Below are 25,150 nucleotides of genomic sequence, written 5' to 3' on the forward strand. Positions count from 1 at the left end.
GTGGGGCTTCTGGGATAAATTTTGCCATATCTTTCTGAAAGGAGATAATCACATGTTATTACCCTCTCATCTATTCCTGAATAGCTATAAGCACTTGTGAGCAGGGTCGTTCTAAGGGGTCAGCAAACTGGGAATTTGCCAGGGCCCCTGTCCTAAAGGGACCCCCTGCATGAAGGTCAGTGGATGTATTGCTCTTTATACCCCTTGGTTGAATGCCTGGGTTAGGTTGCTCATCTATTTCTTGTCTTCTTATCTATGTGATTTATCCATCTTGCCTTCTTTCTCATACAATTTGCCTATTTCATATCATCTATATGTCTGTCTAGCCATTTATCTATCAGCTTTTTGTCTATCTATATATCCTTCTATATATCTAGCTATCTATAATCTACTTTATATTTTGCATCTATTTAGATATTTCTGTCTATGAATCTGTAATCTTTCATATTGATCTCCTATAATTTTCTCCTACGGTCCCATATTAGTTTTCTTACCATACTACTGTTTACAAACTACCAAGTTGTGCAGGACTAAGTGAGCATTCTTACTAAATGTGACTGTTCACAAAATAGTTTTATTTTGGTGTCCCACTTTAGTTTGCACAGTGCCCCACCAAAATCAGCCCGGTTGTGGGTGTTTCGTAGGAGTCATCTGTGATCTAAGCTTATTGCGCCGCTCTTGAGCGGTTACCATAGCGGCACAATAGTATTTTAAGAAAAGTAATGTCGGTATGTTGATCTTTATTCGATCACTTGATGATTTTTATTGTGCATCCAGATTTTTGCATGTTGTGTTTTTTTTATTTTTTTAAATTTACAATAGTTATATAGTGAAAATCTGTGTCAAATCTGCTTTGTGATGCCCATTTAATGCTAAATTTTTCTTTAACCCCTTAAGGACGGAGGGCTTTTCGGCTCATTTCTCGCTCTCCAACTTCAAAAATCCATAACTTTTTCATTTTTCCATGTACAGACCTATGTGAGGGCTTATTTTTGTGCGTAACAAATTTTACTTTCCCGTAATGTTATTTATTTTAACATGCCGTGTACTGCGAAGCTGAAAAAAAATTCCAAATGTGGAAAAATTGAAAAAAAAAAACGCACGTGCATCACGTTCTTGTGGGCTCAGTTTTTACGACTTTCACTCTTTAACACCTCTACTTTATTCTTTTGTTCGGTGCGATCGCGGTGATACCAAATTTATATAGGTTTTATTGTGTTTTAACACATTTTCAAAAATTAAACGAATGTGTACAAAAAAGAAAAAAAATTTTTTGCCATCTTCTGTCGCTAATAACTTTTTCATACTTTGGCGCACGGAGATGTGTGAGGGGTCATTTTTTGCGAAATGAGGCGACGTTTTCATTGCTACCATTTTGAGGTCTGTGCGACATTTTGATAATTTTTTATTTCATTTTTTATGTTATGTAAAAAGGTGTAAAAGTCGGATTTCGGACATTTGGGCGCCATTTCCCGCCTCGAAGGTCACCGCCGCCCATAACCGTTTTTATATTTTGATAGATCGGGCATTTTGGGACGCGGCGATATATCCGTTCTAGGGAAAGGGGGGTGATTTGAACTTTTAATTGTTTATTAATTTTTTTTATTTTTTTAAACTTTTTTAAACTTTTTTTTTTTTCACTATTTCTTAGACCAGTGATGGCAAACCTTTTAGACACCGTGTGCCCAAACTACAACTAAAACCCGCATATTTTTCGCAAAGTGCCGATGCGACAATTTAAACAGTAATTTATTACTCCCTGCTCTGTCACAGGTTTAAATTGTATAGGCACCTGAGGACACCAATACAGTAGAAGGAAGGAGTAGAAGTTTGGATGATCATTGTAGCTTCCTTCTAGGGTCCTGGGCTGCAAGAGGCCTTAAGTCCTGTCTGACGAACACTGCCCTGGGGTGATGGCACAGGTGCCCATAATGATGGCTCCGAGTGCCACCTCTGGCACCCGTGCCATAGGTTCGCCACCACTGTCTTAGACCATCTAGGGTACATTAACCCTAGATGGTCAGATCGCTGCTACCATATACTGCAATACTTCTGTATTGCAATATATGGCATTTTTGCAGCACATTCATTACAATGAGCCACTGGCTCATTGTAACGAATCTGCAGCTGCCAGATAGCTTCGTGTCAAAAGAAGACACGAGGCTACCATGGCGACCGATCGCCGCCCCCCGATGACGTTCGGGGGCGTGGCCTTGGAAAAAAAGATAGCGGCGCCCGCGCGCCGCCATCTTTTAAATGCCGCCGGCGACTTTGCCGGCGGCAACGGGGGGGGGTGAATAGCCGCGATCGGTGCTTGCACCGACCGCAGTTATTAGCGGTGGGGGTTTTATGCATTATGCAAAAGGTATAAGGGATGTATGAAGAGGGCTCACTGGCTGAGTCCTCTTCATACATCCCTTATACCTCTGCGCCGTAGAGCTACGGCGCAGAGCGTTAAGGGGTTAGGGGACATCCGATCAGGTGGAAACAAGGGTAAATAATGCGGTAAAAAGGATGTTTATCGGAATAAAAAAGGCACACAAATTTGCATTAAAGGGAACTTGTCCTCACAATTTGGCCTTATAAACCACTACCATTATGTTGTCAAGCAGCTAAGCAGCTTTTATATAATGTTTCATTACCTGGTGTGACGCCATCATCCAGAAAATCAACTTTATAAAAAACAATTTACATCTAAATATAAAGTCCAGGAGGCAGGGCGTTTAACACTGACGTCAAGTTTTATCTGCCTTTAAAGAGAACCCGTCAGGCAAAATAACCCCCCTAAACTAAATATATTTTCCTAAACTGCCATTAGAGAGCATTGCCTCTATCCTTTCATGCAAAAGACCTGTGAAATGTCCAATGAGTCATTAGCATATACAAGCTGTCCGACTTATTCATGAGTGGGAGGCACAGCCACACCCCCAGTGCATGACTGACAGCCTGTATAATGGTGTGAGGCTGTATAATGACGTGCTTCCTGGTGCTGGCGGCCACACCCCCTGCAGCCTGTGTGTGTATAGGAGAGATACAACAGCTCCAGGATGCAGCCATGTTATAGCAGAACATGTCAGGTACTTGTGTAGCTGTTGTCTGTGTCCTTTACATGTGTATTAGGAGGACAGCGCATGTCAGCAGATGCAGCACACACTAGCAATGCTTTACTATACATTACATTACAGAGCTACGACAGAAATTCACTTGGCAGGGTAATTTTATAGGACAGAAAATTGAATAGGCAAAAATGGTTTTACCATCTCCAAGTGTAATTAAGATATAACTTTTATTTGTGATATTTAAAATGATCAAGTTTGAGCAAATAAAGTATGGATTAAAAATCCAACGGTGTGTGGATATTTTTATCTTGGTCAGTATTCCACGTCTCTATACTTGTACCTAGTGTAGTTTTACACTCCTATATCTATTCAATATATGCACAGTTTGGATTTGTATTATTGCCACTAGGTGTCAGTGTATTCCCTGTGCCTCACTATGTGAGATGGTATTCTAGTGGTTCAGCGTTGTAGGTTATTCCTACACTATGGTATTAAATTCTATCTCCAATTTAGCACATCGGCCCTCTCTGTCTGCAGTTCAGAGATTGACCCTATAATAATGGTGCAGGAGACTTTTAGCTTACAGAATACATGTATCTTTGACCTTCTTATAATCACAACTCCAAAGACAAATATTCTATAATGGTGTTAAAATATTATATTAATGTTGTTTTAGGTGTCTACATGAGTGGAAGCCTCATAATGGAAGACCAGTGTCTTGTCTACTATTCTGTGATAACCATAAAAAGCAGGATCCTGAGTAAGTACCATTAAGCTCTTTAACCCCTTAAGGACTAAGCCCAATTTTTTTGTGTCTCAATAGGCGGTAATAACTTTTTGGAATGATTTTACTTACGAAAATTTGAGCTTTTTTCACATGATGTGGTGGGAACTTTAGTGGAAGATTTTTGTCGATAAATGTTTAAATTTTTTTCATAAATAAATGCAAAACTTTTCAGACTTCACCACAAAGCACCCCATTTTGCAAACTAACCCCTCAAATCCCTTCCTTTATTAAGCTTGTTAACCCCTTAAAATTTAGCAGCATTTGACAATTTTTACCTAGCCCTAAATTTTAAGCTAGATAAAAGGAGAAAATAAATTGTTAAGTTTGTCATGCAGTATCTCTCAAGCATGGCGATACTCCACATGTGGATGTTAAATGTGCACCTTAATGGCACAGAAGGGGAGGAGCACCAGTAACTCCTTAAGGATGCAGCCAGTTTATAGCTTAACCCCTTAACGCTGAAGCCACTTTTCACCTTCCTGACACGGACCATTTTTTAAAATCTGACATGTGTCTATTTAAGTGGTTATAACTTTGGAACGCTTTAACATATCCAGTTGATTTTGAGATTGTTTTTTCGTGACACATTGTACTTCATGCTGGTTGAGAAATTTAATAAATATATTTAGTATTTATTTGTGAAATAAATGGAAATTTGGCAAAAATTTTGAAAAAAACAATGTTTTCCAAATTCAAAATTTTCTACTTTTTGGAAAGTTGGTCATATCACTAAAATAACTTGATAACTAACATTTTTCATATGTCTGCTTTAACTTGGCATCATTTTTCAAACATCTTTTCCTTTATTTTGGATGTTAGGAGGCTTATAACTTTAGGTGCAATTTTTCAGATTTTCACGAAAATCATCAAAACCTACTTTTGGAGGGTCAATTTAGTTAGAAGTGACTTTATAAGGCCCAAATGACAGAAACCACCCACAAATGACACCATTTTAGAAACTGCACCCCTCAAAATATTCAAAACAACCTTTGGGAATTTTGTTAACCCTTTGAGCGTTTCATGAGCGTGAAAGATAAATGAAACTGAAATTAGAGAAATGTAATTTTATCTTACTATAGATTCATTGAACACTAAAATTTGCACCTTCACAATGGGTTAAAAAGGAAAATGCATTTTACAATGTTGAGGGCAATTCCTCTTGAGTATGCCAATACCCATTTTGTCACTGTACCCTTCTGTACGGGCACAGGGGGGCACTTGGAATGGAAAGAGCGTTGTTTCGTTTTTGAAGGGCAAATATGGCTGAAAAAGTTTACATGTGTCAGGATGCATTTGGAGAGCCATAGTGGTACCAAAACAGAGGAAAGCCCCAACATGAGACACCATTTTGGAAAGTACACCCCTTGGAGAGTTTAGCAACGTGTAATTTGTGTATTTTCCCCAACAGGTGTTTGATTCAATTAGGCCCCAAAAGGGAAAAAAGGTGAAAATTTTCTCAAAAAAGTCACTTTTACCCCAAATTTTTGTAAGCCACAAGGGATAAAAGATGAAACAACCCCATAAATGTGTAAAACTATTTCTCCTAAGCACAGAACTGCACCACTTTTGCATATAAAGTGTTGTATGGGTGCAAAGTAGGGCTCAGAAGGGAAAGAGGGGCTTTGGCCTTTTAGAAGCCAGATTTGACAATCATCCTTTACATGTGTCAGGATGCATTTGGAGAGCCCTAGTGGTACCAAAACAGAGGGGAACCCCAACAAGTGTCACCATTTTGGAAAGTTCACCCTTTGGAGAATTCAGAAAGGTGTAATATGTGTATTTACCCCTACAGGTGTTTGCTTCAATTAGGTCCCTAAAAGGAAAAAGGTGAACATTTTCCCCAAAAAGTCACTTTTACGGCTAATTTTTGTATCCCATAAGGCATTAAAGATGAAACAACCCCAAAAAATGTGTACTAGCATTTCTCCCGAGTATAAAATTGCCCCACACATGCAAATAAAATGTTGTATGGGTACGCAGTGAAGCTCAGAAGGGAAAGAGGGGCGTTGGCCTTTTAGAAGCCAAATTTGACAGACATCCTTTACATATGTCAGGATGCATTTAGAGAGCCGTAGTGGTACCAAAACAGAGGGGAACCCCAACAAGTATCACCATTTTGGAAAGCACACCCCTTAGAGAATTTAGCAAGGTGTAATATGTGTATTTGTCCGTAAAGGTGTTTGATTTAATTAGGACTTAAATAGATAAAAGGTGAACATTTTCTTATAAAGGTCATTTTACTCCTAATTTTATATAGCCACAAGGGATAAAAAAATTTAATAACCCCTCAAAATGTGTAAAGCTATTTCTCTGGAGTGTAGAAGTACCCCACATGTGTATATAAAATGTTGTATGGGCGCACAGTAAAAGGAAAGGGGAATGTTTGCCTTTTAGAAGCCAAATTTGACAGAAATGTTTGACATGCATTTGGAGAACCCTAGTGGTATAAAACAGATAAGAATCCGAAAAGTGACCCTAATCTTTGAATGCACACCCCTTAGAGAATTTTGCAATGTGTAATATATGTATTTGCCCCTACAGGTGAATGATCCAATTAGGCCCGAATCATTAAAAAGGTGAAAATTTTCCTATAAATGTCACTTTACCCCTAATTTATGTAAGCCACAAGGGATAATATATTAAATAACCCCAAAAAAGGTGTAAAACTATTTCTCCCGAGTGTAGAAGTACCCCACATGTGCATATAAAATGCTTTATGGGCGCACAGTAGAGGAAAAGAGGGATGTTTGTCTTTTAGAGGCCAAATTTGTAAGAAATCCTTCACATGTGTCAGGATACATTTGGAGAGACGTAGTGGTACCAAAACAGAGGAAAACCCGAAAAGTGACCCTAATTGTTGAATGTACACCCCTTGGGGAATATAGCAAGGTGTAATATGTGGTGTAGTGTAATACATGTGGTCAAATGAGCATTTTGAACATATAGGTGGTTTCCAAATATGATGTGCAATGGAGTCCAAGATGGAAATTGCAATTATTTCTGGAAAGTTCAGTGCCCGTTATGTGGCGCCCCTTATGAAATAATGGAGGGGTATAGGGAGCAACGGGACATAACAGTTGTTACAATTATTCATTTTACCGAAATTAATTCACAATAGGTTGGGCGTGAATTGTGAATGTCTAGTGTATAAGGAGGTAGAATATACCAGGGGACCAACTAAACTTTTGTCACTCTGGAGTTGTCGCAGGTCTCTTAGTAGTATGTAGTGTCCATCCTAACTTCTCTTTTGGAACAGACTCTTTATTGAGTCCTACCATTAGAAGCAGCAGAATTCACCGGGAAAATGCTGTCCTGGAACATCTAAACCAGAGGTACTGGGGCCCCGTCCTTCTTGTCCCAATATTAGTTTCCTAATATCTTCCTCTTGAAAACAGAGAAATGATACGGCAGGACATGCACATTGGAACAGCTCGTAAGAGTTGTACAGCGTAATCTGTACAATGTGCACGGCCCGCACTTTTGTACCATATCTTGGTTTTTCGTAGGGAAATTATCGCCAAGTGTTGCTCTTATTCACCCTAGCGATGCCCATTGTGACGAATATTGCTGCTTTTGGCTGGACCATATCGACCAGCAAATAGCGGCAAACATGGACAGAGGGGGGCAACAAAACCCCTCTGGACCGCAAGGCAAAATTGGTGGCTGTCAGGAACAGCCGCCACCCTGCCCCGATCACCGTGTCTACAGACATGGTGACCGGTATTACTGACGTCATAAGTAAATTCGCTGCTATCGGCTCGTCTGAATTGATGAGCCAGTAGCAGCGATAATAAACTGGGGGTGTGTGGGGGGGACGTAACCCTTCTGGTCCATGGGGCAGGATGGATGGCTGTCAGGAACAGCCGCCGTCTTACCCCGATCAGTGAACAGCCGCCGTCTTACCCTGACCGGTGTTGGAAAGTCACTACCCGCCGCACCGTTCTATAACAACGCTTGTTGGGAATAGGCTATACAATCTTTATTTATTTTTTAAGCAATTTAGACAAATAAGGGCTTATTTTTTGCGAGACGAGATGCACTGTAAAAAAAACTTAATTTTAGTGGGTTTTTAGCTTATTGAAGAAATTTTATTAACTTTTTACGTGTGGAGGAAAATAAAATCATCAATTCTTGTTTTGGATTTTTAGCATTTTTTTGGGGGGGTGTTCGCTGTAGCATAACAATAATATATTATCTTTATTCTACGGATCACTACGATTACGGTGATAACTCATTTATATAGTTTTATTTTTATTTGTCCAATTTTATTGAAGGAAAACTAGAATAGAAAAAATTGCATTTGTTTTAGTATTGCCATTTTTATAGTGGCATAATTATAGTATTTTTTGGTTTACGGAGCTGGTTGTAAGCTTATTTTTTGCGTGACAAGTTGCTCTTTTTATCGGTATCATTTTGGTGCTTGTAACTTTTTCGGATCACTTTTTAGAACATTTTTTGTAAAGCAATTTGATAAAAAGTTTTAATTTTTGGCAAGTTTTTGGTTTTTTTTTTTTACCACGTTCACCGAGCGGGTCCAACTATGATTAGGATTTATTGTACAGATTGTTACGGACGCAGCGATACCAAATAAGTGGGGTTTTTTCGTGATTTAGTGTTTTTTATACTTTATTACTTGTGTAAAGGGAAATGTGGTGTTTGGGGGGACTTTCACTTTCTTTTATTATTTATTTTTACTGTAAAAAACCTTTATTTATTTATTTTTCCTTTTTTTACAGTTAATGACATCTAAGCTTGAACAAGTGATCTTCTGATCACTTGTTCAAGCTTTTTTACAGGTTACACAGTGCAATACAGATGTATTGCACTGTGTAATGTAAGACACTGAGCATGCTGCGCATGCCCAGTGTCTTACAGCCGGGTCCTGCCAGGAGGCAGGGACCCGGCACCGAGAGGAGGATCGCGCAGCCCCGGGCACCGGCAGTCCCGGGGCTGCGATCGGAGGAGCGGACCCCCCCGGTAAGCGCCGCGGGGGGGTCCGATTCGCATTTAATTAACTTTAAATGCCTCTGACACGCCGCGGTCAGCGCGACCGCGGCGTGTCAGGGGTTAACACCCGCGATCGGAGAAATCTCCGATCGCGGGTGTTAGAGGCGGGTGTCAGCTATAACATATAGCCGACACCTGCAGCTTCTGGCCCCGGCTCCGTTCAGGAGCCGGGGCCAGAAGCTTGACGTAATAGTACTGCATTTTGCGGGAACGCACCTCCCGCGATGCAGTACTATTACGTCAAATGTCGGGAAGGGGTTAAAGGAAACCTACCACTTGAAGTGGCAGGTTTCCGATGGCAATACCGGGCACCAGCTCAGGGTGAGCTGGTGCCGGAGCTTATTTTAGTTAGTGTTTTAAACCGCGGTATCGGTTTAAAAGTGACGGGCCCCCACAACCTCACTGTAATGCCCCTATAACGGAGGCCTTCTCAGGCTTTCACACCACTGATGAGCCTGCATCAGGGAACCTCCTGAAGGAGATGCTTCTAACCCTAGGTGCTACTATGCAAAACAATCTATCCAACTTGCTTACACCTATTCGGGCAGAAGTAAAAGATATTGATCTAAGGGTGTGCCATGTCGAAAACAAAATGAGTGACTTTGCCACCACCTTTAACTAATTAGCTGATGCCCATAATAAACTAGTAGATGATTTTGAGGCCATACTCTAGCACTGAGGGATCACAAAATCCCGTACAGAATTCCCAGTCAAGATCATCATTCAAAGAGAAGGACTCCTCCGTACCATCAACACCAGAGGATTGTCAAGGTCTTCTCCAAGACTGGAATATCTCTCCCCATCTGCCGGACACCTCTGGATTCCGATCTTATCTTCCACACCAGGATTGGAAGACAGTCTCCTCCAAGCGTACCACCAAGCACTAATTCATAAGATGCTGGGCTCAATGTGGAGCCGGTGGTGCGCTTGTCCAGCTTCGGCTGTATCCTTATTTTTCCCCTTACTTTATTAGCTTTCCTTACCTGAGCTCCCAGAATGGGAGTCAGTTATGTTTTGTGATGTTTTTTGTTTGTTTTTCGGCTGTATTCTTTTCATGTTTTTTTTTTTTTTTTGTATCACATTTTATTTGATTTTAAATATATCGTCAACACACATATCATTGTTATGGTATAAATGGATGCACATTTCTCAAATGCAAGAAAATAACAAGGAAAAGAAACAAAATCCAACATTCCAGTTGCTATGAATCACTGTTTTAGTAATTGTATGTAAGTAGACATCTAGTCTTTAGAAGATTTTGCCCTAGGGGGAGACTACCTTATAACTCATGTTTGGACCCGCTACTTGATTTTCTGAGGGGAGGGTGCCTTCATACCGGGGTTTCTACCTCATATTAGGTTACACCTGTAATGCTCCAAGTGTGCCTCTTAGCTGTTCTGTGTTATACCATTGTGTCAGGCGAAATGGTGAGACCAACTCTACTATCTCTGCTCTGTTGACTATTGTGCGTGACAATAAAAGTGTTTGCATTGCCATAGGCCATGCCATACATCAGTGTTTGGTGTGCAGCATTTTGGGCATTCAGTTATCCATTCGGGCTTGGTAAGCGTTTTTGGTAGATTGAAACCATAATAAGCATGATGCAGGATTTTAACCCCTTAAGGACGGAGGGTTTTTCGGCAAAATTCTCGCTCTCCAACTTCAAAAATCCATAACTTTTTCATTTTTACGTGTACAGACCTGTGTGAGGGCTTATTTTGTGCGTAACAAATTTTACTTTCCCGTAATGTTATTTATTTTAACATGCCGTGTACTGCGAAGCTGAAAAAAAATTCCAAATGTGGAAAAATTGAAAAAAAAACGCACGTGGCGTCACGTTCTTGTGGGCTCAGTTTTTACGATTTTCACTCTTCGCTCCAAATAACACGCCTACTTTATTCTTTGGTTCGGTGCGATCGCGGTGATACCAAATTTATATAGGTTTTGTGTTTTAATACATTTTCAAAAATTAAACGAATGTGTACAAAAAAGAAAAAAATTTTTTTGCCATCTTCTGACGCTAATAACTTTTTCATACTTTGGCGCACGGAAATGTGTGAGGGGTCATTTTTTGCGAAATGAGGCGACGTTTTCATTGCTACCATTTTGAGGTCTGTGCGACATTTTGATCATTTTTTATTTCATTTGTTATGTTATGTAAAAAGGTGTAAAAGTCGCATTTCGGACATTTGGGCGCCATTTCCCGCCTCGGAGGTCACCGCCGGCCGTAACCGTTTTTATATTTTGATAGATCGGGCATTTTGGGACGCGGCGATACCTAATATGTCTGTGATTTTTACTGTTTGTTATGTTTTATATCCGTTCTAGGGAAAGGGGGGTGATTTGAACTTTTAATATTTTATTAATTTTTTTTATAAACTTTTTTTTTTTTCTTTTTTTTTTCACTATTTTTTAGACCATCTAGGGTACATTAACCCTAGATGATCAGATCGCTCCTACCATATACTGCAATACTACAGTATTGCAATATATGGCGTTTTTGCAGGTCATACATTACAATGAGCCACTGGCTCATTGTAACGAACCTGCATAAACCATGTAGCCTCGTGTCAAAAGAAGACCCGAGGCTACCATGGTAACCGATCGCCGCCCCCCGATGACGTTCGGGGGCGTGGCGATCTTTTAAACGCCGCCCGCGACTTTGCGGGCGGCGTTTAGAGGGTTAATAGCCGCGATCGGTGCAAGCACCGACCGCGGTTATTAGCGGTGGGGGTTTTGTGCAAAATGCAAAAACCCCCACCTCTGTATGAAGAGGACTCAGCCCGTGAGCCCTCTTCATACATCCCTTATACCTCTGCGCCGTAGAGCTACGGCGCAGAGCGTTAAGGGGTTAAAGAAAGTTTCTCTCCACTGCTCGCTCTGTACACACCTGCGTATTTTAGCCCTTCCCTTTAAACTCCCTTCCAGCACTTTCCTGTCCGGGAATTTTCGTGACCAACATCTACCCACTGTAAGCTGCGCTCCTCTGAGTAGTTGTCTTTTTATATCTTTTCATGTATTTTAAGGCATCCACCCCAATACATATCACATACCATTCAGTGACCGAGTGTGGAGGGGCAGAGAACAGGTAGAGGGCCACAACGTTAGTAGACACAATTATCCACCGTAACCATGGTGCTTAAATTAGCCACCCTTAATGTGAAGGGCCTTAACAACTCTTGTAAAAGATCTCACATGTGGAAAGAAGCAATATCCCTGGTTTGTGACCTCTTTTGCGCTCAAGAGGCTCACCTACTAGAGCCAGATGCCCACCGAATTAAGCATCCTCTTTTCCCTCACATTTTTCAAAGCCATTACTGTATAGTAAAAAAACAAAGGGGTGTATTGCTAGCTATTAAAGGCTTTCTGCCTAAGGCTTTCTCCCTGCTCTTTTGCAAAACGGATCCATTGGGCAGGTTTATAATTGTAAATGGTCTAATTAATGATGTGGAATACACTTTGATAGGAGTATACGCCCCCAACAAACGTCCCCTAAAATTTTTTCATAAACTCCTCCGTTTAGTAGACACCTCCAGAAATAACCATGTCATATGGTGTGGAGACTTCAATACGGTCCCAGACCCTTCTGTTGCAGTCCCTATACAACAACCTTTTTGAGCATGAGCTATTTGATAGCTGGAGGCTACTCCACGATACCGAAAGGGATTACTCGTTCTTCTCTTGTAAACATAATTCATATTTCCACATAGATCTTTCTAACTTCCCGATCCCTTCTATATCTTACCAAAAAATGTGACATTGATATTATCAAATGGTCTGAACACGTAGCAGTCACTTTAGAAATTGAGGAATCCTATAACCGCACTGTCGTATCTGGAGATGTAATAATTATATGCTAGCAAACCCTAAAATGATTGAAAAATTTACTTTAGCGTTACAGGAATATTTCCACTTCTTCACACAAAAAGTAGAAGAAAACCCCTTTCTTATCTGGATCGACCACAAAGTGTTTATCAGGGGCATATTCATGCAACTAGGTAGTAGAATGAAATGAGATAGGGAAAAGAAAGTTGATTCTCTAATCTCGCAGATACGGAACCTTAAACCAACAATAAGGCCCAATCTTCACCACTTATCACTGCACAAATATTATAAGCAAGACAGGAACTTAAAATCTGTTTCTTATATATGAGCAAAACCTTCAAAAAACTAAAGCCCTCTTTTATTCACAGAATAATAAAGCCAGGAGAATACTGGCAAGCAGAGTTAAACATTTAGAAACCAGATCTAGAACTCCCTTTCTCTCCCACCCAGAAAACCCTACTGCCAAAGTCCTTGATCCTAAGAAGATCTCTAATCAATTTAGAGATTACAACTCCCTCTAGAACTTAAACTGAAACCTAGACACTTCACAACCGTCTGAAGAAGACATACAGAATTTTCTAACCTCCATAAACCTTCCCTCACTAACAGAAGACCAATTATCTCATCTAAGCAAACCACCCACCCAGGAAGAAATTCAAAAAATAATACATTTACTCTGAGCTAGGAAAGCCCCAGGACCAGACGGTTTTACAAATCGATACTATACAGGAAATCCTTCCAAGATACCCTCCTCCCTCACCTCACAGCTGTCTTCTCTGAAGCGCCCACCCCGGGCTCCTTTCCGAAGGATATGTTACAAGCCACGATCGTCACAATCCCAAAACCTGGGAAGCCCCCACCTCCCCCCAGAATTTCATTGCTCAACATTGACCTAAATATCTACGCAAAAATATTTGCCCTTTCGCTTAGCAGCGGTTATCCCCTTGTTGATCAACCTTGACCAGTCAGGATTTGTACAAAACAGACAGATAACGTTTAGCTCTAGAAGACTCATTAATGTCATAGATCACTTGAACAGATCGGGAGAGGAGGCGGTTGTGTTCACATTGGATGCCGAGAAGGCGTTTGACCGAATTAACTGGTCATTCGCCTTCTCGGTATTAGGAAAAATGGGATTCGCTGGACTTGTACTACAAGCAATTAAAGCCCTATATTCCTGTCCCTCAGCTAATATCTTAAGAAACGGAACCCTCTCAGATGACCTTATACTAACTAATGGGACGAGTCAGGGCTGCCCCCTCTCCTCCCTTATTTTTATTTTATCCATTGAACCCCTGATATTGTCCCGACCTTATCCAATCCCTCCACCTTCTTAGAACATGCACTATCAAATATTTCAGAATATGGGAATATCTACTACAAACTAAACGTACAAAAAATCACAAATCATGCTCATTAACAAGAGATTCCAATTAGATTGGCAAGCGAACCACGTTAAATACTTGGGGATTAATATAACTTCTAAAACAACGCAACTATACAAGGCCAACTACCCTGGGTCATTGAAGGCAATAGAGGAGGAACTACAGGGGTTATCAAAAACAGACTCTTCCTGGGTGTGACACATTGCCACTTTCCAGATGATGACTCTACCCAAACTCTTATACCTATTTTGTATTCTCCCTGTCTACGTGCCTATGTCTTATTTCAGAGAAATCCAAGCCCTAATAATGAAATACATTTGGGGTAAAAACAAGCTCTATGTACAAACCCCGCCTCTTAGGATGCATGGGCGTCCCTAACATAAGAGACTATTACATTGCCACACAGATTAAACAATTGAAAGAATGGTGGACAGGCAACCTCACTAAGCATTGGACCCATATAGAAAGCTGGGTAGCCCCAGCAGGAAACCTTCGGACTCTCTTATTAAGAGCCCTAGGTCCTAACCCTACACCTACCCCTCTACCCCCCAGCATCTGTAACTACGTGGAAGAAGTTCCATAACAGCTGTAAAACTGCTAGTGTCCTTGGAGAATGTATACCCCTTATCCGCCTTGAACACCTTTACGGATAACTTAGACCTGTCCACATGGACAGAGAATAGTTTCAAATACATTGGCGACCTAATGAGCAAGGGATCCTTGTTGCCCTTTTCCGAAATAACCCAAAAATATAACATCTCCCACAGAGATCATTACAAATGCCTTAGAATTAGTTCATGTATTACAACAACAAAGAATATATAACATAGAGGCCAATAAGCATCTACACAGCGCTAGGCTCCAAGGATTCTCTGGTAAAATAGACACCCATGCTGACATGGGAAAAGGAAATGGGGAAATTTTATACCCCCACAGCTTGGAAAAGCGCTTTCCGACTGATAAACTCCACAATCAAGTGTATGACTTCTTATGAGGCAGCTATGAAAACTACTTAACAATGGTATTTAACCCCTGAAAGATTGAGTGTCATAATCCCAGGCTCCTCCCATCCATGTTGGAGACCATGCGGAAGGAGATGCACATTGTACCATATCCTATGGCAGTGTTCACATATCACTGAACTCTGGGGAAAAAAAGCTTTTGATCTACTCGGCAATATATTGGGATCCTCACTTTCCCTATCCTCAGCTCAAGCCTTACTCTTTCTTCACTTGAACCTTATCCCCTCAAAATTTAGAATTCTTTAGAACAGCTTTTCTATTCACAGCCACTAAGTTGATTATTACCAGGTATTGGAAGTCCGCAACTACCCCACTACATGAAGAGGTTTTGTCTCTAATGCATCAAACCTGTATATATGCGCACATGTGGGGGCACAAAAATCACACCCTTAAAACTTTTGAGGCATATTGGTGTAAATGGATGTAATTTCACCCAAACCGTTTTCGCCCCCCTTGGGCAGTGGATTGTTCTTCCGATTCTCCCCCCCCCTTTTGTCCCCTCTCTCCCAGGTAACTTAATACTCTGTAGATCGCAAATCTGCGACCCCAGAACGGATGCCTATCGGTTTTACCTGTTGCTCCTGTCATACCTGGGTTACCTGTTACTGTTTTAGATAATGTTATTCTACTTCCAGGTAACTTGACTAACCCAGAACCCAGCGAAAATATTCCTTACCATGAGGTGCCTCTAGGGATTTTACCGACCTCCTTGTCAGTTGCACATTTGGAGCATACCATACTTTGTTTAAGACTGCAACTATATTTCACAAGTGTACACCATATTATTCTATCTAGATACCTCTGTACCACCCAAACGTATCTGAACCCGAATATCGGATTGCATATCGAACTTAAAATGGGAATGTTTTCCAGATTATAGCATGCATAACTCTGAATCAGCTCTATTGTCCTGTACTGGAATGTTATGTTTGTTTCCAAATCCTTCTGTTTGTAAAATAAAAACTTCAATAAAAATTATTGAAAGTAAAAAAATATTAAAAACATTTTTGGAAAAATTTGCCATTTTTGAAATTCGAAATCGTTGTGTTTTCAGGCAGATAGATTTACCACCTAAATAATTGCTGAATAACATTGCCCATATGTCTACTTTACATTTTTATAATTTTTGAAATGTCTGGATAATTTATTTTGATGTCACGCGGCTTATGAATCGAATGTTGGGTTTTTTTTTTTTTTAGAATTGACTATTTCGGGGATAATTTCTGTTTGATTAACTTTTAAATATTTTACATTAAACCCCTATATAATCAACCAATTTTCAAACCTGCACCCCTCAAACTATCAGAAACAACTTTTGGGAAGATTGTTAACCCCTTGAGATCTTCATAGTAATTAAATCAAAATGGAGGTGAAAATTTAAAATGGTCTTGTTTTATGAGCACACAGCGGGGTGCAGAACAGAGGAGCGCCCTGCAGCTGCTAGGATTTTAGTTTTCTCATTGGCTCCTTTTGTAGGCTAGAAAACCTTAGGTTTTTAGTTATTGGGGCCATGTGATGCCAATTTTTTTGCGTGATGAGATGCTTTTTCCAGTGTAACCATATTGGGGTGGCTATCCCCCATTATTGAAAATTTAGGAACCTAATTTGAGGAAAAATCTATCATTTGATCATTGCCTTCTTCCAAGTGGCATAACATTTTTTATTTTTTTTTGCTAAGGCTGGTTGATGGCTTGTTTTTTGCGGGACATGTTGTACTTAGCAACAGTATCATTCTGGAGTAAATATTTTTTGTGGGATTAAATGGGTAAAAATTTGAATTTTTGGCAGGTTTTTTACAGGGTTTTTTTTTTTACAGCGGTCATCGTGCAGGTTCAATAATTTACTTTTATTGTACGGGTTATTATGGTTGCAGTGATACTATATATGTGGGTTTTGTGTTATGATTTAGCCTTTTTTGTGCATTTATATGTCTCTATGTTATGGGGCTTATGGGCATTTTTATTTTTTTCATTTTTATTGGAGAAGTATTTTATTTTTAATTTTTTACTATTTCCTCCATTGGACATCTGGTTGCTTGTTCATATTAATTCTCTGCAATACTGATGTATTGCAGGCAGGGCCGGCTCCAGGTTTTAGTGGGCCCCTGGGCGACAGAGCCTTAGTGGGCCCCTCCGTGGGCTGCCCCCCCTCCCCTGCGGACACACTGACCCCCTCCCTCCCCCCTCTCCCTGATGACACACTCATCCCCTCCCTCCCCCCTCTCCCTGCAGACACACTGAACTCCCCCCTGCTGACACAATGACCTCCCTGATGACACACTGACCCCCTCCCTCCCCCTCTCCCTGATGACACACTGATCCCCTCCCTCCCCCCTCTCCCTGCAGACACACTGATCCCCTCCCTCCCCCCTCTCCCTGCAGACACACTGAACTCCCCCCTGCTGACACAATGACCTCCCTGATGACACACTGATCCCCTCCCTCCCCCCTCTCCCTGCAGACACACTGATCCCCTCCCTCCCCCCTCTCCCTGCAGACACACTGATCCCCTCCCTCCCCCCTCTCCCTGCAGACACACTGATCCCCTCCCTCCCCCCTCTCCCTGCAGACACACTGATCCCCTCCCTCCCCCCTCTCCCTGCAGACACACTGAACCCCTCCCTCCCCCCTCTCCCTGCAGACACACTGAACCCCCCCCCTCCCCCTCTCCCTGATGACACACTGATCCCCTCCCTCCCCCTCTCCCTGATGACACACTGATCCCCTCCCCCCTCTCCCTGCAGACACACTGAACCCCCCCACCCTCCGGGAAAGAAAAAATAATTTACCTTTCCTGGTTCTCCCGGAGCAGCGCCTATAGCTGTCTTCGGCCTGGGCCTCTCGTACGCGCCGGCTCTGAAGCCGGCACACGTGATCCGATGACGTCATCATGTGCGCCGGCTTCAGAGCCGTCGCATACCCTGCGGAGCGCTGCATCGTGGGAACCGGGACAGGTGAGTTTTAGATTCTGCTTCTATTCTGCGCTCCGGACCAACGCAGCATAGAGGCAGAAAAGTGATCGATCCGGATGCTGATCAATTGTACCAGTGTCTTATAGCGACACTGGTACAATTGATCCAGGGGCCCGAGTGGGCCCCTCCAGTACCCCGGGGCCCCGGTATTTGCCCGGGTTGGCTGGGTGCTGGCGCCGGGCCTGATTGCAGGGTATTAGCACATGCATAGGCTGACATTGTCCTTTAAGAGGACATCATCAACACCATCTTAAGGGCACCGCCTGCCGGCAGCCCTGGGGTCCTGATATCACCTAGTGGCTGCCATAGCAACGATCATGCAGGAAAAAGACCTCCAAAAGCCAGGTTAAATGCGCAGTCGTGCTGAATGTGGCTTTAAACAGGTTAAACACCCGTGATCGGAGCGGAGTCTGACCGCGGGTGTTACACTGGGATGTCAGCTACTGGCTGCAGCTGACATCCACTGTAATCCCGATGCCAGCCCGGCTCAGATCTCGCCAAGAGGTTAATCTTTTGGAGGGCAGATTTTGATACAATAGTTTTCACATGTCATGACACATTTGAAAAGTTACTAAGATGCTTTCAACCAATGACCCCATTTTGGAAACTGTATCCCTGAAATTGGGACAGAAAACATTTTAACCAGTTGTTTCATGGCACTTGATTGATTTTGTCTCAAAGCTTTTAAACTACGTTGTTTTGGTACCAAAATAATTTTAGAAGGGGTTAAAGAAAAGGCATGTTCTGAATGTGAAATTACCCCTTTTGTTGTCATTAACTGCTGTAGGGCTACACAAGGGGTGCAGAAGCGCCAATTGGTTTTTGGAGTTTGTTGGAACTGAATTCCGGTCACATTTGCAGATTTTGCAGAGCCCCTGAGATTGCTAACACCAATGAGTAACCCCGTTTTGGAAACCCAACCCTTTAAAGATTTTATCAAGGTGTGAAGTGAGCACGACTATACCCAATTTACACACTTTTGGCCTTTTGGTGGTTTTTGAAGGTGGACTTTACAAAGTACAATATTTTTAAATAATTGTCATGTAAGGCCTTATCCTTTGCAGGACTGGATGCAATTTACAGCAATGCCATTTTGGGCTGCTTATATGGCATTAATGAAAATGCATTAACCCTGCAGGGGAGATTCAAATCTGAAGTCCCTCTGCAAGTCTTGAACAAGTGATCGTCATATGTATGCCAGTGTATTAGAACAGTCAGCCTATGCACCAAGACCCTGGGTGTCCATCATTGGTCCTGGTGGTCATTCATTGGACACCTAGGGTTTTTATGGAGACCAATGGCTCTCATGCACCTGGCACAGGGTTGTTAATTGTGAGGGAGAGAGGTTGGAAGCACCATAAACACCAAAGTCATGATTGACTGCAGCGTCTATAGGGTTAAACGGCATGGATCGCAAGTATTGCAATCTTGGCTGTTCGTGCTGAGGGCTGGCTGTCACGTACAGCCATACTTCTGGACGTATCACGTGGGCTCTTTTGATCCAGTACAATCCCCTTTCAGTACATGTATGTAAGGATGTGGCAGCAGACCACTTTACCTGATGTAAATGAAATGCGTTAATTATGTGAAAGTGATTGTCACCCATTTTAACCATACAGAGCTGCACACAATGTTGGATAGCAACCCAAGAGAGGATGAAACTTTATGTAACTGGTGTTGGTGACAGCAGGACTTTTAGAAAAAAGAATTTATTTTTCAGACAGAAGCGTAGCTAGGGGTTCAGTATGGGGGGGGGGGGGGGCAAAATGCACCCAACTTTACCCCCATCCCAGGTATACCAGTATTCCACCAAACATTGACCATAAAGTGGTAGATACTGGTTCTCCATAGGCCTCCTTATTTATAATCACAGGATATAATAACGTACTGACATATAGGAGACTTCTATGTACTCATACACATTACCTGTCTATTCCGTACGACCAATGCCGCTCCGACTTCTTCTACCAGCGGGATTTTGTAAATAAGAACCTGTTGGGCAGATTTGGGACACTAAACCGCCCACAGGTCCTTTATACTTCATGAGTAACCGTCATTTAAATAAACTTAAAGTACAATAAAGCTTTATAGATCCTCGAGGGAATTGTTGTGTACATAGCTCCAGCATTTAGAGTACACAAAAGTCATAGACCGTTCGAAACCGACAATAACACATGACATTGGGGTACAATATGGCATGTTGTTGGGGAGCTTTTGTTGGAGGGGCAAGTGGGTTTTTTTTAAAATGAAACCTACCATTTAGAATGGCAGGGGTAAGCTGTAAGTACCGAGCACCAGCTCAGGGTGAGCTGGTGCCGGTACTTACTTTTGTTAGTGTTATAAACCGGTTATTGCGGTTTTAACACTTTTTAAACTTTATAGCAGGAGAGGCTTCGGCGTTGCGCGCGACCGTGCGCGCGCAACATCTCCGTGCGCAACATCTCCGCTATTTCCTATGTAGGCGCGCGCAGGATCGATACCACGGTTTATAACACTAACGAAACTAAGTACCGGCACCAGCTCATCCTGAGCTGGTGCCCGGTACTTACAGCTTACCCCTGCCATTCTAACTGGTAGGTTTCCTTTAAGTTGGTTTGGCTACTCCTATAGTCCGTTTATTGTAGAAATTGATGGTTCGTTGTATAAAGTAGTTTTTAAACCTTGTTATTCGGCAGCTGATCTGCCTGTACCGGTCACTTCTCGCGCCCCGTTGTTTAACCCCTTAAGGACGCAGGGTTTTTTCGCAGGGTTTTTTTGCTCATTTCTCGCTCTCCACCTTCAAAAATCCATAACTTTTTCATTTTTACGTGTACAGACCTGTGTGAGGGCTTATTTTGTGTGTAACAAATTTTACTTTCCCGTAATGTTATTTATCTTAACATGCCATGTACTTTGAAGCTGAAAAAAAATTCCAAATGTGGAAAAATGGAAAAAAAAACGCATGTTCTTGTGGGCTCAGTTTTTACGACTTTGACTGTGCACTCAAAATAACTCCTCAGCTTTATTCTTTGGTTCGGTGTGGTCGCGGTGATACCAAATTTATATAGGTTTTATTGTGTTTTAATACATTTTCAAAAATTAAACGAATGTGTACAAAAAAGAAAAAACATTTTTTGCCATCTTCTGAAGCTAATAACTTTTTCATACTTTGGCGCATGGAGCTGTGTGAGGTGCCTTTTTTTTGCGAAATGAGCCGACCTTTACATTGCTGCCATTTTTAGGTCTGTGCGTCATTTTGATAATTTTTTATTCCATTTTTTATGTGATGTAAAAAGGTGTAAAAGTCGCATTTCGGACATTTGGGCGCCATTTCCCGTTTCGGAGGTCACTGCCGGCCGTAACCGTTTTTATATTTTGATAGATCGGGCATTTTGGGACGCGGCGATACCTAATGTGTCTGTGATTTTTACTGTTTATTATGTTTTATATCAGTTCTAGCGAAAGGGTGGGTGATTTGAATTTTTAATATTTTATTAATTTTTTTTAATTTTTTTTTCTTCCCCACTATTTCTTAGACCATCTAGGGTACATTAACCCTAGATGGTCAGATCGCTCCTACCATATACTGCAATACTTCTGTATTGCAATATATGGCATTTTTGCAGCTAATTCATTACAATGAGCCGCTGGCTCATTGTAACGAATCTGCAGATGCCAGATAGCCTTGGGTCAAATGAAGACCCGAGGCTACCATGGCAACTGATCGCCGCCCCCCGATAACGTTCGGCGGCAACGAAAGGGTTAATAGCCCTTAATAGCGGTGGGGGTTTGCTGCAATATGCGACAACCCCCACCTCTGTATGAAGAGGACTCAGCCCGTGAGCCCTCTTCATACATTCCCTATACCTCTGCGCCGTAGAGCTTCGGCGCAGAGCGTTAAGGGGTTAAGTAGTACTTGGTGCAATGGGTGTAGTGCGTTTCCTGCCATGGAGATGAGTTTGCTGCGACTCCTAACCTGCCAAATGCTGTCGATGCTCAGGCTATCGCCTACAATGCCTTGTGACCTTCTGGTGATTTTTGACCAGCCTATTATATTCCTATTTAATTGATTCTCCCCAGCAGACAATGGCATAGTAAATAATGGCTACGATAGTTGATTCGTAAAACTAGAGGAAACTTTTTTGAATGTCATGTCGTTGTTCGCTGTCCATTCTATCTTATCATCGATTATGACTCCAAGATAATTATAGGTTTGGAACTGGTCAATGGCTCTACATTTGATTAAGATAGGATCATGGGCTTTTTTTTTTTTTTTTTTTCCCTCCATGGGTCTATGACCCATAGGAGGTTATTACCTTCACTCCTTTTCAAATTTATTTGACTTCCCTATAGGTTTGTTCCTCACCGTCCCGGATACAGGCAACGATGACTCAATATTCTGAGATTTTCTGAAGGTGACAGGTGTCGGTGATAGCGGAAGTCAGAAGTGTATAAAGTAAACAGAAGTGGAGATAGGACAGTGCCCTGTGGTGCTCCTCGTTACTGACCAAAGTTTTTTAGATTGTTCTTTGCCCATTAGGATGTATTGAGGTAGTATTGAGATAGTTTAGTCGTATATCCAGTTAGTGATAGCCTTGTCAGTGTTCAGGTTGGACAGTTTATCCCTCATTAGAACTGAGTCGATGATGTTGAACGTTCTAGAGAAGTCGAAATAGGTTTTCCGCACAGTAGTACCACTATTCTCTAGGTAGATGTATGTTTTGTGTAGCAGGAAAAGAATGGCATCGTCCGCACTCATCTTGTTGTTGTTGAAATCACCTAGTCGTTTTGGGTTTCATTAGACGGCTTATACATGAGACTTTTCAGCCTGGACTGTCCAACTGTACCAAGCATCTGAAGTTAACTAGAGCAGTGATGGCGAACCTTTCAGAGACCGAGTGCCCAAACTACAACCAAAATCTACTTATTTACCATGAAGTGCCAACATGGCATTTCAAGCAGTAACTTAATGCTACCTGTTCTTCAACATCATTCAGTTGTATTGGCTCTCCTAAGGCCACCAATACAGTTGAAAGATGGTGGGTGAATACAGACCATCATTGTAGCTTCTCTCCAGGAAGAATGGTGGGTCCAGCAGGATGACCTCCAAAGACAATGCAGTTCAGTCAACACCTTCTCACTTTTCCTGCAGTTTCAAACAGCCAGTGAAGTGTTGCTTTAAAATGGCCTGAGAGCAGCATCTCTTAAGTTGCTTAGGAATGCAGGAAGATTTGGTGGATGTGGTCCTGTTTGGTGAAATTGGGGCGATGGCCTGAGTGCCCACAGGATGGGCTGCGAGTGCCACCTCTGGCACCCGTGCCATAGGTTCGCCACCACTGAGCTAGAGGATTGCATAACTCTTTAGAGAGGATTTTAAGTAGGTGGGGGCAGATGCCATCAGGTCCACTAGCTTTGTTAGAGTTCATGGCCACTTGTACACCTTCCAGTTCATCAGCAGATACTTTCAGCAAGGCCAAACACTTTGTCTCTTGGTCAGTATGTACCTGTGTATGTGTCCCATGTCGTCTCTTAATTCTTTGGGTAATGTGTAATACTTGTTGTTTTTTGTTTTGTTTTGGTTTTTTAAGATAATCCCTGTTCTGAGAACTAGACCTTCTATACCTCTATTCTGGTAACTGTGACATATTTTTGTTGTCTTTTTAAATGGATTTGTTTTAGTTGATCTAATAGTGTTATTTTCTACTTTCTAAATTTTGGTTTTTATTTCCTTTTTTGTATTTTGATTTGATTTTGGGAACAATTTATTTCATCTAGTAAGGGTACATTGTGTCTGTGGCCCCCTTTTACTTGTATCCGTGTTCACTCTTCTCTAGTTGCAAAAGTTAAAATGCTGAAACTTTTCTTGTCATTGAATAACCCTTCACATTTTGACGTGTGTAAATTATTCATCCTCTAAGGGTGCTGGCACACTATGCATTCTTGGACCTTTTTGAATGTTTAGAATGCTATGCGTTTGCAGTGCGTTTCAAAACGCACCAAGAATGATCCAAGAATGCACAGTCGCCTGTGTGGGTGTGTCTAAGATGCACAGGCTATGGTCTCATTGGTCAGCAGCATGTGTTTGTGATGTCACAGGAGGCGGAATAAGCCCCTCAATCTTGCTAATTGTCATTCTTTTCAGTGCGCTGTAAAACATGGTTGCTAAATGGGGACTGAGAGGCATACAAATACTTTGAAGAATGATTCCCAGGGACACCAGGAGCAGAATTATTATTATTATTTTGCTCCGAATGACGGTTACACTTTAAATAGATGCAAGTCTGAGGCATAGTGTACTCATCCAGATCTCACACCTCCTCTCTCATTGATTCAATGATGCTGGAACAGTCCGGCTTCACAATACATTCTGTGTACCTACAGCGCTTGCGCAGTAAAGCCAGGGTGTACTACTCCAACGTCACTAATGGCATCATACAGGCGTTGAGAGCCCTGGTAGAATAATAATCTCTATTAATATAGCCCATTCGTATTTCGTAGCACTTTACAAATCTGAGGGGACATAAACTTAATAATCCTTTCTAGTACAAACAGTCATAAGGAATAAAATGAGTGAAGGCCCTGCTTGCAAGAGCTTCCAGTGTGGAAGGATGAAGGTATGACGCAAGAGGTATAAGACCTTGTATAATGGTCCAGCCTTTCTTTTATAAGGCAACAAAATATAATTTAGTAAAAAAAAACACTGCTGCTTGAACTGCAAGACTGCAGAGAAGCCTGGCGCTTGGTGTCTGCTGGATAACAGATGGGAGGAGAACACAGGATGGGTTGGTAAAGAGAGTTGAAATTTCATGCAATTAACGAGCGTTATAGGCTTTCCTAAAGGAATGGGTTTTAAGAGTGTGCTTGAAGTGGAGTTTAAACAAGCAGATTTTGTGTGTGCCAAGAGTGAATCTGTCGTTTAGGTGATAGTGGATTGTGCAGATATATACTAGCAAGGCACTTTTCTTAGTGACACAATTTTAAAGGCTTTTTATTTTTTGCTTTCTTTGCTTGGTCTGCTAATTGGGAGGAGGGATTAGTTTGTATAGGTGATAAATTAAGGGATGGCAACTCTGTTTTGAGCTTTCTCATTTTGGTTTGTTCTTCAAAGTGGTTCA

General features: G+C 41.7%; 1 protein-coding gene across 2 annotated transcripts in view; it reads left to right on the forward strand.

The window, feature by feature from the left end:
• The window catches only part of EDC4 (enhancer of mRNA decapping 4), a 688,366-nt gene that overhangs the window by 140,060 nt on the left and 523,156 nt on the right, over positions 1 to 25,150 (forward strand). For both annotated transcript variants that reach the window (XM_072117764.1, XM_072117765.1), the window contains exon 9: positions 3,736 to 3,819. In XM_072117764.1, coding sequence (XP_071973865.1) covers positions 3,736 to 3,819 — 84 coding nt within the window. The remainder of the gene's footprint in view (positions 1 to 3,735; positions 3,820 to 25,150) is intronic.

The sequence above is a fragment of the Engystomops pustulosus genome, chromosome 7 (genome assembly GCF_040894005.1).
Source record: "Engystomops pustulosus chromosome 7, aEngPut4.maternal, whole genome shotgun sequence".
NCBI lineage: Eukaryota > Metazoa > Chordata > Amphibia > Anura > Leptodactylidae > Engystomops > Engystomops pustulosus.